General features: G+C 35.4%; 4 protein-coding genes across 7 annotated transcripts; 3 read left to right on the forward strand and 1 right to left on the reverse strand.

The window, feature by feature from the left end:
- The first annotated feature begins 380 nt into the window (after positions 1–380).
- LOC111489489 (calumenin-like) lies at positions 381–6,998 on the forward strand. Its single transcript, XM_023137732.1, has 6 exons — positions 381–1,179; positions 1,989–2,091; positions 2,193–2,258; positions 5,206–5,376; positions 5,471–5,567; positions 6,413–6,998. The coding sequence occupies exons 1-6, from the start codon at positions 603–605 to the stop codon at positions 6,536–6,538; spliced, it is 1,140 nt and encodes a 379-aa protein (XP_022993500.1). The 5' UTR covers positions 381–602; the 3' UTR covers positions 6,539–6,998.
- Positions 6,999–8,955: 1,957 nt separating this feature from the next.
- On the forward strand, positions 8,956–11,429 carry LOC111489685 (GEM-like protein 7). Of its 2 annotated transcripts, none has more exons than XM_023138008.1 (5): positions 8,956–9,100; positions 10,295–10,406; positions 10,495–10,575; positions 10,727–11,001; positions 11,110–11,429. In XM_023138008.1, exons 1-5 carry the CDS (start codon positions 9,068–9,070, stop codon positions 11,293–11,295), a joined length of 687 nt encoding a protein of 228 aa, XP_022993776.1. In that variant the 5' UTR covers positions 8,956–9,067; the 3' UTR covers positions 11,296–11,429. The 2 variants fall into 2 exon arrangements, with proteins under 2 accessions (XP_022993776.1, XP_022993777.1); XM_023138009.1 differs by having other exon boundaries at positions 8,999–9,100; positions 10,074–10,406.
- Positions 11,430–13,971: 2,542 nt separating this feature from the next.
- Positions 13,972–16,145, forward strand: LOC111489495 (putative GEM-like protein 8). Of its 2 annotated transcripts, none has more exons than XM_023137744.1 (4): positions 13,972–14,403; positions 14,507–14,575; positions 15,193–15,467; positions 15,773–16,145. In XM_023137744.1, exons 1-4 carry the CDS (start codon positions 14,259–14,261, stop codon positions 15,959–15,961), a joined length of 678 nt encoding a protein of 225 aa, XP_022993512.1. In that variant the 5' UTR covers positions 13,972–14,258; the 3' UTR covers positions 15,962–16,145. The 2 variants fall into 2 exon arrangements, with proteins under 2 accessions (XP_022993512.1, XP_022993511.1); XM_023137743.1 differs by having other exon boundaries at positions 13,978–14,403; positions 15,187–15,467.
- A 134-nt stretch (positions 16,146–16,279) lies between these two features.
- Positions 16,280–21,305, reverse strand: LOC111489494 (transmembrane protein 53-like). 2 transcript variants are annotated; one of them, XM_023137741.1, is made up of 5 exons: positions 21,164–21,305; positions 18,915–19,968; positions 18,638–18,743; positions 17,903–18,108; positions 16,280–16,687 (listed from the first exon to the last, which is right to left on the reverse strand). In XM_023137741.1, the coding sequence occupies exons 2-5, from the start codon at positions 19,661–19,663 to the stop codon at positions 16,414–16,416; spliced, it is 1,335 nt and encodes a 444-aa protein (XP_022993509.1). In that variant the 5' UTR covers positions 19,664–19,968; positions 21,164–21,305; the 3' UTR covers positions 16,280–16,413. The 2 variants fall into 2 exon arrangements, with proteins under 2 accessions (XP_022993509.1, XP_022993510.1); XM_023137742.1 differs by lacking the exon at positions 21,164–21,305 and adding an exon at positions 20,289–20,395.
- Between the last annotated feature and the right edge of the window lie 889 nt (positions 21,306–22,194).

Consider the following 22,194-nt stretch of genomic DNA (forward strand, 5'->3'; position numbering starts at 1 on the left):
TTATGAAATATATCTTAGATATTCCTAAACGGTTAATATTTTTTTTAAAGTATATTTTATTTTATTATCCAGATTTAGTTAGATTATATTTTCTTATTTTTAAGTATTAGTTGGTAAAGTGTATTTTACTTTTATCCCACTTCTATTTCTCATTTTTAACCGCTTAAATTTTGTGTATTTAAATCTTTTAAATTCTCAATTTTTTTTTGATATATTTTTTAAATATGGTAAAATTCAATTTACACCCAACAAACTAATTAAATTCCAAGAAATTCAACTATCCACGTAAATTAAAAAAATTTAGATACGGTAACTTAATTTATTTATTTATTGGTTTTTTTTTACCCCTAGAAAACCACGCGAATTCAGCAGATCTACCAAAGCACGTCTATTAAAGTCATCAACGATGAACCGAAGGAACTTGTTCAACTCGTTTTCTCTCTAAAACTTCATTGATTTTCCTCTTCACTCTAAGAATCTACGTTATTCCCAATTCCCCATAGATTTCTCTCTTGAATTCTCAATCCTTCTCATTCCATCTTCAACAATTGTCACTTCAATCCCCACATTCTCCATTGGCAGCCATTGTTAAAGCTTACAGAATGAGCAAAGTTTCCATTATCGTATACATCACAGTAGCCGTTCTTCTCCTCCTTCTCGTTTCCCACTCCCCCAAGAAATCCCCCAATCGCCGCCATCGCCGTCTCAAGCTTCGCTCCAACTTCACTTTTGCCCCTTCCCACCATGACGACCACCACCATCACGAGGCTGTGCCGTTCGACCCTCTCGTCGCCGACATTGAGCGCCGACGTGAAGACCGGCAATGGGAGAAACAATATGTAGAACAACACCATCCGGAGATGGCGGCGCATTTGACGGAACATGCCCCCGGCGAAGAATCGCAACCTGAGTGGGAGGATTTCGCGGATGCTGAGGATTACCTTAATGATAATAATAGATTCAATGTGACCGATCGGCTCACGTTGTTGTTTCCGAAGATTGATGTTCATCCACCTGATGGATTTGTCGCTGTCGATGAGTTGATTGAGTGGAATTTGCAGCAGACTCAGAGGGAAACTTTGCATAGGACTCAGAGGGAGTTGGAGACGCATGATAAGAATCACGATGGGCTTGTTTCGTTTTCCGAGTACGAGCCTCCCAGTTGGGTTCGCAATTCAGGTCTGTTTTTCTTCAAATGCTTTGGGATTTTGGTTTTGTGTGCTCTATTCTTTTTTCTTGCCGTGTTCAAAATCTCTCTGGTTGCGAATTGTTATGCGGCTTGGAAACTTGTTATGGTTTGTAATGTCCAATCGCTAGGAGTAAAGAGTTTGGAAAACTTCGAGATTGATTTCTTAAGCGAGAAGATTTTGTTGAGGATTGATGGGCGAGAGTCCATGTTGGCTACTTTAGGGAATCATCATGGATTTATAAGTAAGGAATACATCTCCATTAGTATGAGGCTTTTTGGGGAAGCCAAAAGCAAAGCCATGAGAGCTTATGCTCAAAGTGGACAATATCATACCATTGTGGAGAGTCGTGATTCCTAATATGTTATCAGAGTCATGCCCTTAACTTAGTAATGTCAATAGGATCCTCAAATGTCGAACAAAGAAGTCGTGAGTACCGAAAGTGTAGTCAAAAGTGACTCAAGTGTCGAACAAAGGGTGTACTTTGTTTGAGCACTCTAGAGAAGGAGTTGAACCTCGATTAAGGGGAGGCTATTCGAGGGCTCCATAAGCTTCAATGAAGGCTCTATAGTGTACTTTGTTCGAGGGGAGGATTGTTGGGAGGGAGTCCCACATTGGCTAATTTAGGGAATCATTGTGGAGAGTCGTGACTCCTAACAGTTTTGACAAAAACAAATGTATTGCCGCACTTATGATGCAGATTCATAGCATTTTTTCCATTTATCTTATGTTTTCTAATACTTGTAGATCCTTTTTAGGCAGTTTTTTTTGTGTGTTCCTCATTACTAAACTACTTATCAGACAATAGCTCCTTTGGCTTCAATATGGGTTGGTGGAAATTTGAACATTTTAATGTGTCGGATGCTGATGGAGATGGTCTTTTGAATCTGACCGAGTTCAACGAGTAAGTTTTATATTTGTAGATGTTTCTGTGGCGAGTATGGAAAGCATATTGCATGTTTAAACTGAGACGCTTTTAATTTTTCTTCATCTCTGGACTTGTAGCTTTCTGCACCCAGCTGACAGCAAAAATCCAAAGCTACTTCATTGGCTGTGTGAGGAAGAAATACGGTATGAAACTTTATGATAAAACTTCTCAAAAGTTTTCTTTCCATGTCTTTGTTTCTACTGCACTATTATTATCATGTTCACTTGTTCTTCATCTCTGCTGAAACTACTATTAGTGTTTACTGAGGATATTAACAACTTGAGTAGCTGAAAAAGAGCTAAACATGATTATGAACACTAGAACATCTACTATTCTCTAATTTCATGATTCATCTACTATTCTCTAATTTCATGATATATCATCCCATTTTGGCTATTCTTGAGCTTCACATTGAACTTTGGAATATTTCACGTCAAGAACCATTTAGTGCAGGATTTAACTAATTGAAAATATGATTAATATATATGATGTTCGGTTCTTGCTTTTCTGTTTTGTTGAGTGTTGCTGTTTTCTGGACTTGATATTTGAGTATTTATCATGTTGGCAAGTTTCCGCTATTAATGAGTATCAGATGTAACAATATATGAATGAAAAGTTTGTGGGGTTCATCTCTTCTTTTTTGTAATTTCCAGTTTAGGGATCCTTGTAGGAGTCTTTTACTTTGAACATTGTCGCTTCAAATATGAATGAAAGTTTGTCCTAATTTTTTCCTACTCGGTGGAAAGACTGCCCAGATTAAAGGGAATTGGATTTAGATATAGAAGTGGATGCCTATGAGCTTGACGGGAAAAATTCCTGATGAATCTTCTTCCCTGATTAGAGAGTTTGCTTGTAAGCCGAAGCACTAAATCTGTTGCAATCACTCTTTAAATTCTCTTTGGTTTAAAACTTAAAAAATTAAGGCTCATACTATCATTCTTCTTTCATCCAACCATCTCAAGAATGCACACCTTCATAGTACTTGATATAATATGGGGAAACTCTTTCAGAAAATTATTTGTTAAGTTATGGAGGCTGTGGCTTATTTATAGCTTAGTGAACATTTATACATAGTACAACTATATATGATAAATGTATATAAAGTAAATTGTCATAAATAATAAATCACTATGTATAGTAAAAATCTATATAATGTAGATAGTTATACATGCTTATATCTGGTAAAACTCCAAATAGTAGACAGTGTTTTGAAAATGTACTTTTTCATTTTAAGAATGCACACCTTCATAGTACTTGATATAATATGGGGAAACTCTTTCATAAAATTATTGGTTAGGTTAGGGAGGCTGCTGCTTATTTATAGTTTAATCAACCGTTATATATCTCTTCTCTCTCAATGTACATATCTTAAGACATCATGAAATGAGTGTGTGACTTGTTGGGCAATTCTAACATTATCTCCCCAATCCACCTACTTCTCTCTTCCCCAGCACTGTTGAGAAAATTTTATGGTTTCTTTCAAGCCATGTCTTCATGAATAAAAGCTCCGAACCTTTTCTCTCCAAGAATCTTGGCTTTCCTGATAAAAAAAGTTGTCAGAAAGCAGTTCGCGTGGAGATTACCTGAAGGTAGGGGAGAAACTCCAATGGATACCAGAACTATCCAATAAAGTTCCAACGATTTTCAGGCTGCAGGCTTGCAGCAATGTAGGTTTTCGTTCTTCAAACACGCACTACCAACACTAAGAGGTAAAACCCAAAAACGATTTTCATACTTTGAATAACCTCAGCTGGATTTTGAGAAGGGTTTCTTCAATTACGGACCCTTTATTCATTAAACCGCAAGAATATGATGGCCCATGAGAAATTCCACTCTTTTTTTTAGTCCACGTCTGCTTATTGTTGAGATTATTTGTGATTTGTGTGAGGGAAATCAATTCATTAATCTCCTTTCAGCCACATTATTTGTGATTTGTGATTATTTATTTATTTATTTTGATACTTTTAGCCACATTATCTAAGCTTGGAAAGAGAAGTTTTAAGGAAGTTTTTGCTTCCCAAGCGGGTTCTCTAATTTTTATTGGAAGGTAGTTTTCATTAAGTTGTAGGTCGCATTCCATGGCAATCATTTGCTAGCGCGCGTTCTTTTTATTCATGAACTAATTCAACTCAACTCATTGTTAGCTTGGGCATCTTGTCTAATGGGCTCGAGGGGAGGATTGTTGAGAATTGTTGATAGGAGAAGTTATTAATTTGTGAAGGAATTTTAAGAGAATTGTTAGTATGAGAAGTCATTAACTCGCCCTTTTCAATACCTCATATGTACGCTTTGTCCATGTTAGGAATCACGACTCTCCACAATGGTATGATATTGTCTACTTTGAGCATAAGCTCTCATAACTTTGCTTCGGGCTTCCCAAAAGGCCTCATACCAACGGAGATAGTATTTCTCACTTATAAACCTATGATCATTCCCTAAATTAGCAGGACTCCCTCCTAACAATCCTCAACACTCCATTGATCCTTCCCATTTTGACTCCAGTTGGTAAAAATCTAGAGTATTCTCTTTTACTCTAATGTAAGCTTCTATTTCACCTAGCTGAGTTAATACTTTGTTTTTGTACATTCAATAACACTGCTACATTTTATTCCCATCTCTTCAAATATGTGCAGGAAGATTTCTAATTTTTAGTGAAGACTATCTTTCTTTTCTCTGCATATACTCAGCATTCTTATCACATCGAAGCAGTGCTTTGTTGGATTTAAACACACATCTTCTATTAGTTATTTGTGGATTTCATAAGAATCTTTTGCCGGTTGTCATGGAATCATCTACTTGAAACAACTAGCTGTGTTTCCAAATCTACTTGCACCACTGCTTGTAACTCTTTTTAGTCACACCTATTTTTTATTGTTTATACAGCGTGTATTCTGTTGGGATATGGAGTCTTTTCCTATTTATATATTCAATTGTTATAAATAGTAAGAATATATATGGAAAATGATTTGAAAATGTACTTTTCTTTTCTACATTCTCTGATTTGAAAATGTACTTTTAGGGCCCCTGGCCCTTGGGTTGTTTGCCATTTCAGCAGCTTGCTAACTAGTCAATTGGTGAATGGCCTTGTAGGGAGAGAGATTCAGACAAGGATGGAAAGATTAACTTCAACGAGTTTTTCCATGGACTTTTTGACATGGTGAGAAATTATGATGAGAATCACAATTCTTCTCATCATTCTGAAGAGTCCAGGGACGGCCCTGCTAGAAACTTGTTTGCAGTGCTAGACAAAGATAATGACGGGTAACTGATATTTATAATCCGAACACCTTCTTGCTTGTTAACTGCAGAGTTCCTTGGCAACTTTAATGCTTTGTTTTTGTGTCGTTTTTCATAGACACCTGTCTGATGAAGAGCTCTTACCTATAATTGGAAAAATCCACCCATCAGAGAATTACTATGCAGAACAACAAGCAGAATATATCATACAGCAGGTACACATGCATGGCGAAATCTCGAAATCCTTATGAAAATTGATGAAATTTCTGGCTTTGTCATTGAAATATTGCTTGGATATTGCACATATTAATGGCATAAAGAATCATCTTGTATTTTATGTATGGTGGTAGATGTTGGGGATTTTTGGGAGGGAGTCCCACATTGGCTAATTTAGGGAACGATCATAGATTTTTATAATTAAGGAATACATATTCATTGGTACGATGTCTTTTGTAGAAGCACAAAGAAAAGCCATGAGAACTTATGCTCAAAGTGGACAAAGATCATACCATTGTGGAGAGTCATGATTCCTAATATAGTATCAGAGTGACGCCCTTAACTTAGACATATCAATAGAATCCTCAAATGTCAAGCAAAGAAGTTGTGAGCCTCGAAGATATAGTCAAAAGTGACTCAAAGTGTCAAACAAAGGGTGTACTTTGTTCGAGGACTCCAGAGAAGGAGTCGAGCCTTGATTAAGGGGAGGTTGTTCGAGAGGCTCTATAGTGTACTTTGTTCGAGGGAGGATTGTTGAAGATTGTTGGGTGGGAGTCTCACCTTGCCTAATTTAGAGAATGATCATGAATTTACAAGTAAGAAAGAGGCCTTTTGGAGAAGTCCAAATCAAAGCCATGAGAGCTTATACTCAGAGTACAATATCATACCATTGTAGAGAGTCGTGATTCCTAACCGTAGAACAATTTTCCTTTTTCCCCTAACAATTAGAGCTTGCTGGGTTATAAATGGATTATTCATACTCATGGAAATTCCAAGTTTAGTGTCTTTTTCTTGATTATTCATATCTGTTGATCAACAACTCCTTTGTGTCTTTTTCTTGCAGGCGGATGCAGACAAAGATGGACGTCTCACCTTGACAGAAATGATCGATCATCCTTACGTATTTTACAGCGCCATTTTCAATGAAGATGACGAGGACGACTACGATTCCCACGATGAGTTTCGCTAATTTCTTTCGAGTATGGACCTCCCTCTATATATCGAACTTGTGCAGACAAGACGGTTGAACAACTCTTTGTAGGAAACACTTACCGTATATGTTTAAGGAGAGCTTTGGCATTCCAAAGGGTCGTCAGAACTGGTTTAATCTTCTTCATCCATGACTTGCCCTATGTTATCCTCATTTTGTAGCGTATGAAAGTATCATCTTGTGTAAGATAGCGATGATTCACACCTTAGATCATAGACATTTATTTATTTTGGTTGCAAATATTGATTTAGTTCGGCGTCCCTTGGTATAGAGTTATCATTTCATTGTTATTTGTTACTAATTTATTGTTCCTGGATACAAAATTGTCTATTATTCATTGTTAATTTTCTTTTGAATTATAGGCTTTTGAAAAGTGGACTAGAACAGGTGTATGTAATTTTGTTGCTTTTTGAAATATGTGGATTTGATTTTTGGCTAGATTTGTTTTTGTCCACACATGTAACTCAAATTATTAAGACATATCTTCGATCAAGATCAAAAATTAGAATCTCTTATCTTGAAACCGAAGATATATCTTCGCTCATCTCAGCTGTTGGCATCATTGTCAATCTCCCTGCTCCAGTTCATGTGGCATATAAGGTCCGAGCCTAGTGTCATGGTCATGTTTGTCCAAGACGTGTTGCTTATAATTGCATGTCGGATGTCTCTGTCATGCTTGTCCAAGAAATGTTGTCTATGGTCGCATGCCTGTTCTAGACTCTTTTTACTTCCTTTCATGTTAGATAGACTTTTATTATTATTGTTTTGTCAATGTGGGGTGTATGACTGGTCAACAAAATCACCTACACTCAAATGCCCCAATATGTATTACAGGGGATGTAACTAGTTTTCAATTTTTGCTACCCAGGTTATATGTTATCAAAGTTCTTATTCCCTATTCACTTTTAGCTTATAACATTAATTTCTTTAAAATTGTTTTCAACATATTTTCTCACTCACGTTTTCTAAAACATTTCTCTCAAACATGACTCGAGACTCTAACATACACCAATATTGTTCGTGAAGAGCGAATTTCACACGACTGACTTGTTCATTGGATTAGAACAAGTGCTGCACAATCGTTGTCCGCTACTACAAAAGTGCAATTGTGACACCTGACATAGTGGTTACAGGTGCACCTATAAACATGGCTCCAATGCGTATCTGATGCTACACACGTCTGCTCGTAGGCAATAATATGGTGAATAGCTTAAAAAACACAAATTATTAGTTGGAAATGCCAAAATGGGTGAGAAAAAGGTACATATTAGCCTTATTTTAGCTTGCTTTGGTCATTATGGCAATCGATGATCCTTGTACAAATAACAAGTTGGAGTCCCTTAAAAAACTCAGTGTATAAAGAAACATTCGAGCCCCAGTCGTCACAAGGGTCCCTCACTCAAGTATCGAGGCGAGAAAAGATATAACGGTGCGTTAAAAGATACAATTCATAAATGCCATAATGGAGTAGGCAGCAGAGGAACAAAAAGTGGTAAGCAGTTAGGAAAGAATAGAACATCCAACTCATAAATGTCTTTGAAACTTTGAAGCTCATTTAATACAATTTTTATTTTTTTTAAAGCAAAAATAGAACCTAATTATAATATAGAAACAATAGATTTTCTACTTTACACATCATTATTTAATAATATAAAAACAAATCAAATAATATTAACTATTAATAATGGTTTCTCTAATTAATTATGTGCACACTTTTATTTAAATCATCAATTATTTAACTTGATTAATCACTTTTAATCAAATTAAAAAAAATATTAGTAAATGTTTGTTAAAATAAATATTTTTATTAATAATATCCTTATCATTAAAAAATTAATATAAGCTATATTATTTATTTATTTTTTAGTTAAAAAAATATATGACGAATTATTCGAACCTTTTCGAGAATATGCTCTAAACCAGTTGACTTTTGAACCGTAATTTTCTCTTTTTTTAAAGCTTTCTTTATTTTTTAAATATATTTATTATAATTTTATATTTACATTAATTCTATAACCGATAAGAATATACTAAAATTAATTAAAAAAACAATATATTAAGCAATTAATTTCTATATAAATATGTTTTAGCATGAGTATATTTATTAAAAAATACGAAATCAGTGAAATTAATTATTAATTAGAATTAATTTAAAAAATAATTTGCCAAAATAATTCCAAGTAATAATTTAATATAACTCTTTACTTTTTGAAAATATGTGTAATTAATTGTGTGATTAAAATTATTTGAAATTAACTTTGATTATTTTATTAGTTAATATTTGACCGTTACATAAAGTTTTTTCTTGAATTAATTTCACGAAATAATGAAATTATTCTATTTAAATTTCACAATCACTTTCCCAAGGCCAACGCAGTTTTTGATTACATCCTTTTGGTTCTGTTCGTTCATTTTACAACTCAAACATTGATGAATATACGCGCTAGTGATTCATCGAAAAGGATGGTTGCCACATTATCAGGTTGAATCCCAACTTTCCAAGTCGACATGGGGACCCTCCTGATCTTCTTCTCAAGTAAGGTCATGAATTCTCTCTCTCTCCCTCCACTAATTTTTCCTCTTTTGATATGCCGACTTGAATTATCCTTGGATTTTTTCCCGTTTCTAGTTTGTTTGGGATGAATGAAGATCAAAATGGGATTTCCTGAATACCCATAATGAACTAGAAATATATCTTTTGGGATCGTGCACACAAGGTGTTTGATGTAAGTCCTGGTACTTTTTTCACCTTCAGTGTGGTGCTTACAAGCTTTTTTTTTTTTTATGCTGGGTGTGTTAGAGGAGAAGAAAATAGCGGTTATATTAGGTAAAAAACTGAGATTTTGTACTGAAAACATGATATCAAATGTCATTTCTGGTAAAACTATGCGACCGTTATGCCTTTTAGCATGTGCTAGGTGTTAGTTTTACCAATTGGGCTCTGTATGAAAAGTCTGGCATCAGAAAGCCAATAAGCCAGCTCAAAAGTTTCAAAATCAAAGCCTCACCATTTCAAATTGAGGAAAAGTAGGAATCTGTAGTGCTATGATACAAAAGTTGTCTTGGGATCTATTTTCAATGGCTAACTTTTTCTATACTTTGTTCTTCTTATTTACTTTATCTGGGTGGGGTTGGGAGGTGGTTAAGAAATCGAATCCAAATTTCTAAATGGTATCATCAAAATTCATGTTAATAAATGTTCTAATTATGAACATTCTTATATGGGTTATTTTGTTGAGTTGATCCTCCCCTCAGCGGACTGAGACCTTTGTAGGATGAATGTTGTTACTCTCTCATTTCCTTGAGGTTTTTGTTGAGCTAATGCTTAGAACAAGGCCTGTTCTGTAAGAGATTAGCCTTTCTTCCTAAGCTTTCTTAGGAGATTGGAGATATTTCAAAAGGCTTTCTGTTTTGCTTTCTTTCTAAAGTTACTAAACCTAAGATCTCTTTTTCTTTTTCTTTTTCCCAATTATCTTAATCTTTTATTCTTTCTGATGCATCCTGGATGACTCAGACAACAGAAAGTAAGATTCACCAACAATTTTCGATCCCTTTAAATATATTGGGAGAGCCAGAGATTGATACACTAGTCATTAAGCAAACATCTCCTCCCTGCTTCTTGCTAGTTAAGAACATCCTGGTTGAGTGGCTGTAGAGATCAAGCCACTCCTAGCAAGAGAATTTGTATAGCTGAATTTTCTTTATCATTAATCAAAGATGGAAGCTTTACTACAGAGACATGTTATTGGATTTCCAATTGGATCATCAGTTCAGAGACTCTTACCTGATCTTGCTGGCCACTACAACATTCCATCTCCAGACGGTAAATACCCAACATTAAAACAATGTAAGAAATCCCCCAAACTCATGCTTTGATAAATGAATGAATGAACAAGAAATGGGTTCTTGGATTGAGAATAGTCTTCATTTTTCAGGTAGTAAAGATTCAATGCTTAGCAGGGTGAACAAGCTTGGTAAAAGAGCAGACAGCTTTGCTCATGGAGTCCGGGAGCATGGTGAGTTTGTTAGTCTAGTTTCTTAGTTTATTATTAAGATTCTCAAACGCTTTGATATGCTGCTCAAGAGAACAAAGAATTGGGATGAACAAACATCCAAGTGAGCTGTTTGGAATGAAAGTTTGATAGAAACTTTTCGGTTTATGAGCAGTGAAACTAGGATCCAAGATCACAGAAACGGTCAAAGGAAAGTTGAGCTTAGGAGCTAGAATTCTTCAAGTAGGTGGATTAAGAAAAATCTACAAGCAATGGTTTAATGTTGGAGATGGCGAGAAACTATTGAAGGCTGTCCACTGCTATTTGTCAACCACAGCTGGACCTATTGCAGGTCTGCTCTTCATATCCACAGCTAAGATCGCCTTCTGCAGCGACAGATCGATCAAAGTTTCTTCCCCCACCGGAGAGCTAATTCGATTCCATTACAAGGTAACCTCGCCCGAGCAATAGTTGCTTTCTTGTTCATCATCGTCGTCGTCGTCATCATCTTCTTCCTCTCACACCGCACTAAAACTTGAAAGAACTGGTTGTCTGCAGGTATTGATTCCAGTAGGAAAAATAGAGAGAATCAATCAAAGTGAGAATGTGATGAAGCCTTCACAGAAGTACATGGAAATAGTTACGGTGGATAATTTTGACTTCTGGTTTATGGGGTTCTTGAATTATCGCAAAACTCTTCAATATCTTCAAGATGTGATATATCAAGAATGCAAGAAATGCTAGACGATTTGAGGAATATATTGCAGCAGAAATGTTCTTTGGTTCTCTTCCCCTTTCTTTATCATTTGATCACAATACAATCAACTCAATTGTACAAATTCTCTTGTGATTGACAAGTTATGTTCTCCACTTCTTCATCCTATTTCCTTGAAAGTTTCAAACTTTTACATCCAAAACTCTCTCTAACATGACTTTACATGTAAATATTGTCACCATTAGTAGAAATCAATATTTAGATTGATTGGGTTAATAAGTAAAATAAGTTTTGGTAAATGATCACCATGGTCTTCGATAGTAACCATAGTTTTGCTCAAACTGGCTCGTTTGAATTGCAGATATTGTTTTTGTGAGATCACACTTCAGTTGGACAAGAAAACGATTTTTTTTATAAGGGTGTGGAAATCCCTCCCTAATAGACATGTTTTAAAAATCTTGAAGAGAAGTTAGGGAAAACTCAAGAGGATAATATGTCTGCTATGCTAGCGGTCACATCGGTTGGGGAGGAGAACGAAACCTAAGAGTGTGCAAACCTCTCCCTATTAGATGCATTTTAAAAACTGAGGGGAAGCCCGAAAGGAAAGATTCAAAGAGATAATTTAGCGGTGAATTTAAATTATTATAGTTTCGAATATTAAATATTTAGATTTAAATGTTTGGGATAACTCAGGTATGTATTTTGTTATATAAAATAATGTTATATATAAGATAATTAATATTTGGGAGTTTATTTTGTTTATACCAAACCAAAATTAATTATAACATATAAAATAGTAAAATAGTATTTCTGATTATTTAATACTTTTAATTAATTTCAAATTATATTTTAAATATAATATGTGATGTTTAACGACTTTTCTTAATGAAAAATTTAATTAATTAATTAATTGATATATGTTATATTAGTTATTCAATAAATCAACTAAAATAAAAGTGCATAAACATTATATTGCAAAGCTAAAATAAATAAATAAAATTAATAAATGGACTTTTTCTGTTAGTGGGAAGTTGGTACAAAATTAGGAAAAGGAATATGGGTGTCATTTTGCAAAGCTTAAATAAATAAAATAAAAAGATATATATATATATAAAAGAAAGTGGGAAAAGGAAGCAATGTCAAATGATTCTCATAAGCCTCTATCTTTAATTTCTTTAAGATCTCAATAATATTAATTTATAAATAAATAAATAAAAGTTTCATTTTTTTTTGGTATATATATATATATATAAAGTTAATTTTTGTTAAAGTGAGTGGGTCGGCGAGAATAATCCCCGTGCACAGCTCTATTTAGCAATCATGAAAAATTTCTCTTCATTTTCTCCCTCATTCTCCCATTTGAATGAGAATTCTCCATTTCGTTCTGAACAGATCTCACGTGTTAAATAAACATCTTTAATCACAACTCATCGCTCAAGTTAACTCAATTTTGATAAGTTTTTAAGTTCTATTTTATTCTAACGTCAATGATAGTTAGGTTATGTTACATGTTTAGACTTACCAACGATGAGTTAGTAATTATTATACTTTGCGGTTGGTATTATGGATGCATGATTCTCGAAGAAAGATCAATAGTGATATGAATGATCTCTTTGACAATTAGGATGTCAATCAATGTACGAGCAGAGTCTCATACTAACGTGGCGTTCGACTATGTTCACTCACAAATTTAAACTAACACTTAATTTGAATTTATCTCGAGTTGAGTTCGTTAGGATGACTACAAATCTTTGCTAAGAAATTATCTTAGTCTTTTATTAGAAAACGAATGATATTTCATGCTATGCCATTTCTAATGATCTATACACGGTGGCTAACAAATTATACTCTAATCAATGTGGCATTCGTACACTCATGTCGACCATATGGCCAAGCACGTACCTGAACACGAGTCTTCTAAGTGGTTAGTCCATATCGCAAATTACTGATTTGTCTCCTAATTGATACCATTACTCGAAGTGACTCATCGTTCTTGCGTGCACGAATAAAGTTAAAAAAATAAAAACGTTTTCACATGACTTAACTTTTTCTTTGTATTGGTAGAAAAGGGAAGAGTTGCATCACAAAGCTTTTACGCTTATAAAATATGATCCATTTGCAAAAGTTGCTTCCATTTAATTTTAATAGTTTTTAGATTTTTCCTAAGTTTTTTTATATTAATATTATTATATTATCTTTTCGATTCCAACTCCTACTTAAAAAAATTTCATAAGGCTAAATTACAAAAATACCCTTAAACTTTACTCTATATTAGAAAAAAACATTTGTTGTTTCAAAAGTTGCAATAATACCGTCAACTTTTTATAAATGTTTCAAATAGAAAATTGGGACTTGGAACAAAGACTGACAATGTCCGAGTCTCAATTTTCATTGGAGGTTATTGTTGTACTATTCCACGTCCAAAAATGATCCAATAAGACTTCGTGACTTTATTGTACCCATTAGTATGAATCTTACATAAGAAAATGAATCTTAGGCTTAAATATACTATCCGGATAGTATGAATGATCAATTTCATCACTACGAACTTTAGAATTAAATAAATGTTAAAAAAACGAATTCAAATTACACAAAAGTATGTGAACACAATTCCTTAAAAGAATTTAAAGAAACTAGGTAAAGTAATTAAGGCATAGTTTATAAATGTATACGTGCTTGCATAACAAGAAAGCAACCTTCCTAAGGGTCTTGCAAAAAAGGCAATTCCACTATGCTAAAATTACAAAGCCCCAACATTATCTTGGCTCCCTTTATGATCCTTTTCTCTTAAAAAACTCTCCTTCATTGATATCCGTTCTTTTAATAATCTTGGTGGACGGCCATGGCTGACTCAGCTCAAAGCTTCATGTTTCAATGTCTCACCATTTTCACTCACTCCATATATAAGAGTTGGAGGAAGAACATCGATCATCCACCCTCACTCCTTTACCTTGTACATTAATTCATACATACAACTAGAAAGCAGAAGAAAATGGATGCTTTGATGACACGAGAAGTCGCCGGGATCCTCGTTGGCTCCATGGCGTTTCAGCCGGTTGAGAAGTCGCTGAAGAGACTGTTGCCTGCTCCGATCGGTAGTCAATCTCCCGATGGCGAACCCCGGGCGACGAAACAATGTAAAGCTTCTATTTCTTTTTTTCTTTCCTTGGGTTGATGTCTATGTGTATTTGTTGTGAGGGTGAATGGAGATTGAATGGAGAGTTTTATAAATGTTTGCAGGTAGAGAGGATGCAGTTGTTAGCAGGGGGAGCAAGGTTGGGAGTTTTGCCCATGGAGTTAGAGAACATGGTAAGCTCTTTTTCACAATATGGTTCTTTCATAACAAATCAAATCCATGAGGCTTATAATTAAGACTATCAACATCCCACTAAACCAACTCAAAAATGATTGTTCTTCAATCAAATTATTTTAGGACAGCCCAAACCCACTGCTAGCAGATATTGTCCTCTTTAGACTTTTCCTTTCGGGTTTCCTCACGATTTTGAAATACGTCTGTTAGGAAGAGGTTTCCACACCTTTATAAAAAATGTTTCATTCCCCTTTCCAGCCGATGTGGGATCTCACAATCCACCCCTCTTATGGGCTCAGCGTCCTTGCTAGCACTTGTTCCCCTCTCCAATTGATGTGAGATCTTACAATCAACCCCCTTCGAGGCTCAACATCCTCGTTGGCACACCGTCCGATGTCTGGTTCTAATACCATTTGTAACAACTTAAGCCCAACGCTAGCAAGATATTGTCCTCTTTGGGTTTTCCCTTCTGGGTTTCTCCTCAAGGTTTTAAAACTTGTTTGCTAGGGAGAGGTTTCCACACGCTTATTAAAAATGTATCGTTTCCCTCTCTAATCGAAGTACAACATAGAAGCCTTGAACTTATGTTTGTATTGTTTGGTTTGTCAAGTTGCAGTGAGATTAGGACAAAAGATCAGAGAAACAGTGAAGGGAAAGTTGAACTTGGGAGCAAAGATTCTTCAAGTTGGTGGGTTGAGGAAAGTTTACAAGCAGTTATTTAGTGTAAGAGAAGGAGAGAAGTTATTGAAGGCTTGTCAATGCCATTTGTCAACAACAACAGGACCTCTTTCAGGTCTTCTCTTCATATCCACACACAAATTAGCTTTTTGCAGTGACAAATCACTCAAACTTTCTTCCCCAACTGGAGAGCTCCTAAGATTTCATTACAAGGTAACAACCTATCTCTCTCTTCGATCCACTATTTGTTTATGAGAGAAAAACATTCTTATTAGGTCTCCCCTCATCTGGCTCTATGCAGGCTTAACCGCCGCACCTAGTTTACAAGGAGACAATGTAAGATGAGTAGTTTGTCTCGGGATTAGTTCCTTGAAGGACCAACTAATTATTAGTAAAGTCATGTTCGAAAAGGGAACAAACCCGTCTTAGGTCAAAAAAAGTTATGGTTAAAATTTTCTTTCAAACGTAAAGTTGTCTCGAGTTAGATGTTTACTAAACTGGTTGTGATGTTGGTGCAGGTAGTGATTCCAATGGGGAGGATAGAGAGAGTGAATCAAAGTAAGAATGTGATGAAGCCTTCACAGAAATACTTGGAGATAGTAACGGTGGATAATTTTGATTTCTGGTTCATGGGGTTCCAAAATTTTCAAAAAACATTCAGATTTCTTCAACAAGCTATCTCTCATGAGTGGAAGACTAACTGCTAGTTACGTTTGGAACTTGGAAGAATATGTTTAGCAGAAGTGTTTTCTTTTCTATTCTATTCCTTTCGGTTTCCTTGTGCTTCCTAGGATTTACTTAATGGAGCCAAGGAAAGCTAGATAGATACATTTGTCTCAATTTGTACAAATTTCAATTAGTATCAATGTAAGTTGATATATATTATATGTATGTTTGGTGTTAGCTTCTCCAAATTTATAGTCACTCAAATTTTTAGAATCATGGGGTGACTTTGTTTATGTTATACGCATGCACCCTCTCGTGCTCGTTCAACAGCACAAGCCGAGCATGATCAACACCCCATAAATACAAAAGAACTTTGATCTATATTATAAACCAATGAATTTTAGGCTTTTGTTTACCCTCACTGGTTTGTGAGAACAAACAATGTTGTATAAAAAGAAGATGAGGTAAAATGGTGAGCAACTAACCCATTGAGCTAACAGGACTCTCTACAACAAGAGGTAAGCAAGCAATCGGCCAGGAACTGACTAAGCTGAGAAGTATACAATTTTGGGTCATTCCTAAAATGATCTACATGAGGGGTGGACACAAAATTACAAGCTCTAACCTCATGTCCTGCGCGTCGTTGCTCCTCTATAAATGATTCCACGGAATCTGCTGGGATAACTCGATCTGCTGAGCTGTAGATATACAGTTGAGGGCAGCTTGGTTGTGACGACGATAATGTGTTCAACACATCAGAGAGCCTCCTGGTAGGACAATATAACAATTTTCGTCTTTTAAATTTCATGGATAGGTTTATGAACTAAACTTGCACATAAACTGTAGCAACAAATCTAAACATGATTGAACAAAGGCACAGTTCTAAATGGATATGAACTTAATCATATTTATGCACTGTCTCTTGTTAATGAACATCCTATAGGACCAACCCCTCTACATCCCCATCTTCCACCGACTATCTACCACCAGCCCGACACTCTCTCAACAACCAGAAAACCAACTACCGACCCCTAAAGAAGTGATCTGCCACTCAATTGAAGTCAATTCCATTTATAGAGGCACAAGATTGAAGAATACAAAGTCTATAAGAGATAGAGCCTTCTTTGTCACACTACCCTGGGAATCATTGCATTGGCTGGTTACTATCTTCTAAACCATTGTCCCTGCTTCTCTAAACCAGAAATTCTTCAAAGAAGAGAGGTTCGTTGAACATACCATTTTGGTTGAGAAAATTACCTACAAGAAAGGAACATTAGCTGGACTACTTTGGATGCTAATGGTTTGTCAAGGGTATCCTCATGATGTGGAACGACCCTACTCTATCCATCTTTGATATCACCAAAGGCCGGTACATTTTTACCACCCTCTTCATTCATGCTGATGGGTTTAAGTTTTGGATTTCAGGGGTTTGTGGCCTTCGAAGATTCTGGAAGAGGCCTAGTTTTTGGCAAGAACTTTTTTATTTGTCCTTCCTCTACTCTTGAGTATTGGAGGAAAGACATATGGTCTTATCATGAAACTCAAAGGGCTGAAGGAAATGATCAAACCGTGGATAAAGACATTTTTTGGCTGCAAATTCACTCAAAGAAACCGGGTTTTGAAGGTAATTTCTATTATTGACAACCTTGAGGAATCTGACCCCATTCCCTTGGTTCAACAGGTACAAAGAAAGCAAATGATAGCTGAGAGAAGAAAAAAAAATGAAAACAAAAATGTAAGAAAAGCCTTTTCAACCGTATTATGGCCGCCAAAAATAGAAGAGCACTATTCTAAGAAATCTCTCAGCGCTAAATTGTCTAGCATCTTTTCTTTATATAGTTTGCTTCCCTTTTATCCAATTGAGAAAGCCTTCTGTAATCATCATAGATTATCCATCCCTTCTGTAAATTTCATGCATCAATAAAATTGTTTCTTATAAAAATAATATTAGTTATAACTATCGCATTTAAAAGGGAAACTACCTGTTCACCGTAGGTAGTTTCAAAACGAAGCCGAAGATCTTTTCCAAAACTAATAGAAGTGCTGCTTCGGTAACTGCAGGTTTAGGTTCTATATTTTCTTTATTGCTGATTGCTATTTCCATCCCTGTGTTGTCCAAGGTTGTCAATCCTTTTGTTGCCACACTGTTCTTTTTCAAAAAGGCTGCAGAGAAGCCTGAAGCCCAGACCTAGAAAAGCAATAACAAGATTTAACAAATACTTTCCCTCATAGTTGTTAAAAAAAGAAACTCAGATAGAAACACAGATCACCATCAATCCTTACTAAAAGAGAAAGTCCTTGAATGTAAATTGACCTATTACAAGCAAAAATAAGGTGCAATTTAAATAAAAGAGCTGTGAGAACCTACAACAAACGTTACTTTAAATTCACAGAGAAAATAATAATTGAATAAACAAAAATTTGTCCTTATCCATAATTTTAAATATACATGATATGCAAGGAAAAAGGGCCACTTGAGTCTTTTTCCCATATGAAACCTAATAAATCGACGGTGGAGAGTGACCAATTCAGTGATCTTATTTTTACTCTAAATCAAAGCATAGTTAACAGTACATGGTTAATACATACAGAAAGCAACCAATTTTTTGAATAAGGGAACTGGCGTCAAAATGGTGCAATAGTAACTGTATATCTTTCAATATTGATGACTGCCCCGTTGACAAAGAACAAGAATTTCACTTTAAGGCCGCCATTACCTGAGGATCAGGAGCTGCAACAGGAGCAGAATCGACAATGCAGCCCTTAATCCTTCCCAATAAAGTAGAATCATGATTCTGAAACTTCTCCAGAATAGCTCCATACCTGCATCGAGATAAGTCCAAGGGAACAATCACGTAAAGACATTGGTTCAAGAAAAGCCCAAGGTGCTAAATGTGAAGTGCAAAAATCCCCATTACCAACTCCCTGCAAAATAGGAAAATGAACAAACTTCCATTCTGCGTGCATGTTCAATGAAGAGGGAGAAAAACGTACGTTAACCATCCAGTATTGCTAAAAGTGTGAAACACCAGGTTCTTCCCGTTCTCCTCTTCCAACCAATCAGCTAGATGGTTCACAAGCAAGTCAATGTGCTGTTCAACTTTCCCACCAAGCTGAGACGCAAGTATCTCAGCCATTGGAAAAGTAAAGGTAATGGCATGAAAACCCCTGGAAGTATACCATTCGGCGTATCTATTTAAATGTTTCTGCTTTGCTCCCAACCATCCTAATAAAACCACCACCGTCCTAGATTTTGCCACTGAACAAGCAGAACTACCCGTAATATCTACCGACGTTGGCTCCGGTAAATGCCATCTGTACATAACCTCAGAAGGTGGGAAAGAAAGATTACGTGAAGGTGCAGCCTGCTTTGATGTCTTGGTCAATGCAGCTGACTGATATAAATTAGAGAGAACGGAGGAAACCAAAGACGTGCGGAAGTTTCCAACATAGTTGCAACTGGAATTTGGAATCGGAAAGCTCCATTTAGGGATAGGTGCATGAATTTTAGTAAGAAATGATAAGTTTGCAAGTTTTGAAACAGAAGTATGGGAAACAAATGACGTATTTGATTCCTTCAAGAAATCTAAAGCTGATTCTGAGGAAGAAGAAGGAGAAGAAAAAGAAGTCTCTGGGGGTCTCTGAGACGGTAACTTGTCTGAAAAGTCAGAGGAAAAAGATGCCACAGCCACAGCAGTTACAGCGACGAATGGTCGTTGAAGGATTCCGGACAAGGAACCCATATCTAAGACACAGATCAAAATGTCTCATGCCAATAGCAGATTACTCCGAAAGAACATGAGGCAAAAATCAAGAATCGAGCAATCTAAGATGAACACGCCCCCTTTCTAGGAGATTACTGAAAGTTAATGGGCACGAGAAAGATGATCTTCGGATGGATCTTTGAAACTGTTCAATTCAATAAAATCGGGCTGTCACCTACTTTGACAGCCGATGTCATTTATCCTCGAACCAACCCATCCAAGAAGTTTCCTAGAAAATGTGGGTTTTCGTCAAGCCCTCTTTCCGTTCCCACCCACGCACGTTGCTGAAACAAGAGAAAAACACGTCTCCAGCAAATTAGAACATTAACCTCACATGGCTAAGTAACACGATTAAATACCATTATACTTTTAAACTAGGAACTGGGAAACCCCAAAAAGGAGGGAAAAAGAATTAGTTGACGCCACGTGTTGTGAGCTCCAGCCAAAGAACTCGGTGAGGATAGCGACACAACTCCAGAAAAAACAGGCCCCCCATCTTCAGAAGGAAGATGAGACCATTGATAAGGATTTGTCATTTTATGCGTTGCCGTCCATATAATAATATGCTCAGGATAAAAGAAAGTGAACCAGAAAACAAACACACCCAATAATATCCAATCCAAGTAAACGGATTGATTTGCTAAACAGAGCATGAGCCGCCCGGATCAACTACGCCAACCTCAAACTCAAAAGATAGATCTACTCGAGGTCTGGAATAACAGCAGGTAAAAGACGTACGTTTCACATCACGAGTCATAATCCCAGGCTGACTTGGTAGTGAACAAAACATTCCCGTTGAACTTTCAAACTTGGTAAAAAAATGTGAAACAGGTCTCAATATTCGAAGTAATTCGAAGTAATTCAGAAGAAATCCAGTCCTCACACTCTAAACAAGTCAATTTAATCTTTTCACATCCGAAATTTGGATACTATTTCGTTCAATAATTCTCAGTAGAAAAACACTCGGTGACTCTCTTTCTACAGTACATACACAGACAATCAAATCGGAGAAAGAACATTGAATTTTCCACAACGCGGCGCTGGTTCTGGTATACTAACTATTAACAAAGAGAAAACTTAAAAGAAAAATGAATCGTTCCTCTCTAAAAACGCATACCGCGTCCTAAAATCGGCGTTCCTCCAAACTACCCTATATTCAACCTCAGACAATATTTCATTTCATTGCATTGCTATAGAATCTTCAAAAATTTGAAAAAATCGACAATGAGGAAATCCGATCATCGGACTTCAACTCGGCCGAAAGGATATACCAGAACAACAATCAAAATGAGGGTGAAAACTAGCAAATAGCTCGTCGGCAGGCTAGTTCGAAATCAGGACAAAATCCAGAAAATCAAACGCAAATAAACATGAGAAGACAAGCAGGTTCCGGAACACAAAAACAGCAATCACCAAACACGAAATCGAATCAAAGAATGGAAAATGCAGGTTCATGAAGAGATCGAAAGAGAAACATACCGTCGAAGGGGAGTGGGAGAGAAGGAAAGAAAGCAAAATCCTATGTCGGTTCCTTGTTTTTCTGCAACTTCTATACTTTAAGAAGACGAAGGAATGAAGCAATGAATGGCGGAGAAGAAAGAGCGAACACGCGGAAGAACGAAAATTCCGTAATATTTATACTAACCGTTAGTTAGCGTTACGATTAATATTTATAATATTATATTTATATTCTTTTCAATCTTTATATTTATCCTCTAAAAATATATAGTGGGTCCCAAATCCCAACCCCATTCCCATTCCAAGATTATTAGATGATTTTTTTTTAAAGAAAATAATATTTTAAAAAATAAATAAATTGATTTTAAAATTTATTGAAAATAGTATAATTTTTTAAAATATTTATTTTATTTTTTTATAACGTTAAAAATTAAATTTTTTTTATGAAATATAAAAATTATTTTAAAATTGTACTTATTTTCTAAATAAATGAAGAAATTACATCTAAATTCATTGATTGGATTTATAATTTAATTATTAATATATTAATAACATTAATTAGTTCAATAATCAAGGTTCAGACAGAAGTCATTGAGTTTAATTTTTTGAAAACTAATAATTTGGTTCAATTTACTAATCGACCGTCTAGAAATTTTCTTAGGATGCATGTGAGTGAAAACAAAACATGCTAACATAGCTCGTATTGATTGACGGGGATAGTGTTCAAGTCAATAGACACCACGAAAAATATAAAAATCAAGTCGAATCACACAAATTATAAAAAATACTAATTGAGATTTTTTTTAATTATTTTTTTTGATGTTTTTATTCTTTAATTCTTTATGAAAAAAAAAAATAATTAATGTGTTGGAATATGTGAGAAGATATCCTAAAAGAATATTCGTGGAATGGGTGAAGGGCATGCCCATAAGCATCAAAGCTTTTTTTTTTTTTTTTTTTGGCTCACATACAATCAAATAGAAATTTCAATCTTTTCTGATAAGATAAAGGAACCACTACAAGAGGTGTAAGATTTAGATTATCATATTGAT

The sequence above is a fragment of the Cucurbita maxima genome, unplaced genomic scaffold (genome assembly GCF_002738345.1).
Source record: "Cucurbita maxima cultivar Rimu unplaced genomic scaffold, Cmax_1.0 Cma_Scf00014, whole genome shotgun sequence".
NCBI lineage: Eukaryota > Viridiplantae > Streptophyta > Magnoliopsida > Cucurbitales > Cucurbitaceae > Cucurbita > Cucurbita maxima.

What these genes read in the sequence shown, in the direction of transcription:
- LOC111489489 (XM_023137732.1), top strand. Translation starts at nt 603, where the DNA reads ATGAGCAAAGTTTCCATTATCGTATACATCACAGTAGCCGTTCTTCTC. An exon ending in CAGTTGGGTTCGCAATTCAG is followed by an intron (nt 1,180 to 1,988) that starts GTCTGTTTTTCT and finishes ACTACTTATCAG; the next exon opens with ACAATAGCTCCTTTGGCTTC. An exon ending in CTGTGTGAGGAAGAAATACG is followed by an intron (nt 2,259 to 5,205) that starts GTATGAAACTTT and finishes ATGGCCTTGTAG; the next exon opens with GGAGAGAGATTCAGACAAGG.
- LOC111489685 (XM_023138008.1), top strand. Translation starts at nt 9,068, where the DNA reads ATGGGGACCCTCCTGATCTTCTTCTCAAGTAAG. An exon ending in ATACCCAACATTAAAACAAT is followed by an intron (nt 10,407 to 10,494) that starts GTAAGAAATCCC and finishes TTCATTTTTCAG; the next exon opens with GTAGTAAAGATTCAATGCTT. An exon ending in TAATTCGATTCCATTACAAG is followed by an intron (nt 11,002 to 11,109) that starts GTAACCTCGCCC and finishes GGTTGTCTGCAG; the next exon opens with GTATTGATTCCAGTAGGAAA.
- LOC111489495 (XM_023137743.1), top strand. Translation starts at nt 14,259, where the DNA reads ATGGATGCTTTGATGACACGAGAAGTCGCCGGGATCCTCGTTGGCTCC. An exon ending in CCATGGAGTTAGAGAACATG is followed by an intron (nt 14,576 to 15,186) that starts GTAAGCTCTTTT and finishes TGGTTTGTCAAG; the next exon opens with TTGCAGTGAGATTAGGACAA. An exon ending in TCCTAAGATTTCATTACAAG is followed by an intron (nt 15,468 to 15,772) that starts GTAACAACCTAT and finishes ATGTTGGTGCAG; the next exon opens with GTAGTGATTCCAATGGGGAG.
- LOC111489494 (XM_023137741.1), bottom strand. Translation starts at nt 19,663, where the DNA reads ATGGGTTCCTTGTCCGGAATCCTTCAACGACCATTCGTCGCTGTAACT. An exon ending in AGCAATACTGGATGGTTAAC is followed by an intron (nt 18,744 to 18,914) that starts GTACGTTTTTCT and finishes ATCTCGATGCAG; the next exon opens with GTATGGAGCTATTCTGGAGA. An exon ending in TTGCAGCTCCTGATCCTCAG is followed by an intron (nt 18,109 to 18,637) that starts GTAATGGCGGCC and finishes TTGCTTTTCTAG; the next exon opens with GTCTGGGCTTCAGGCTTCTC.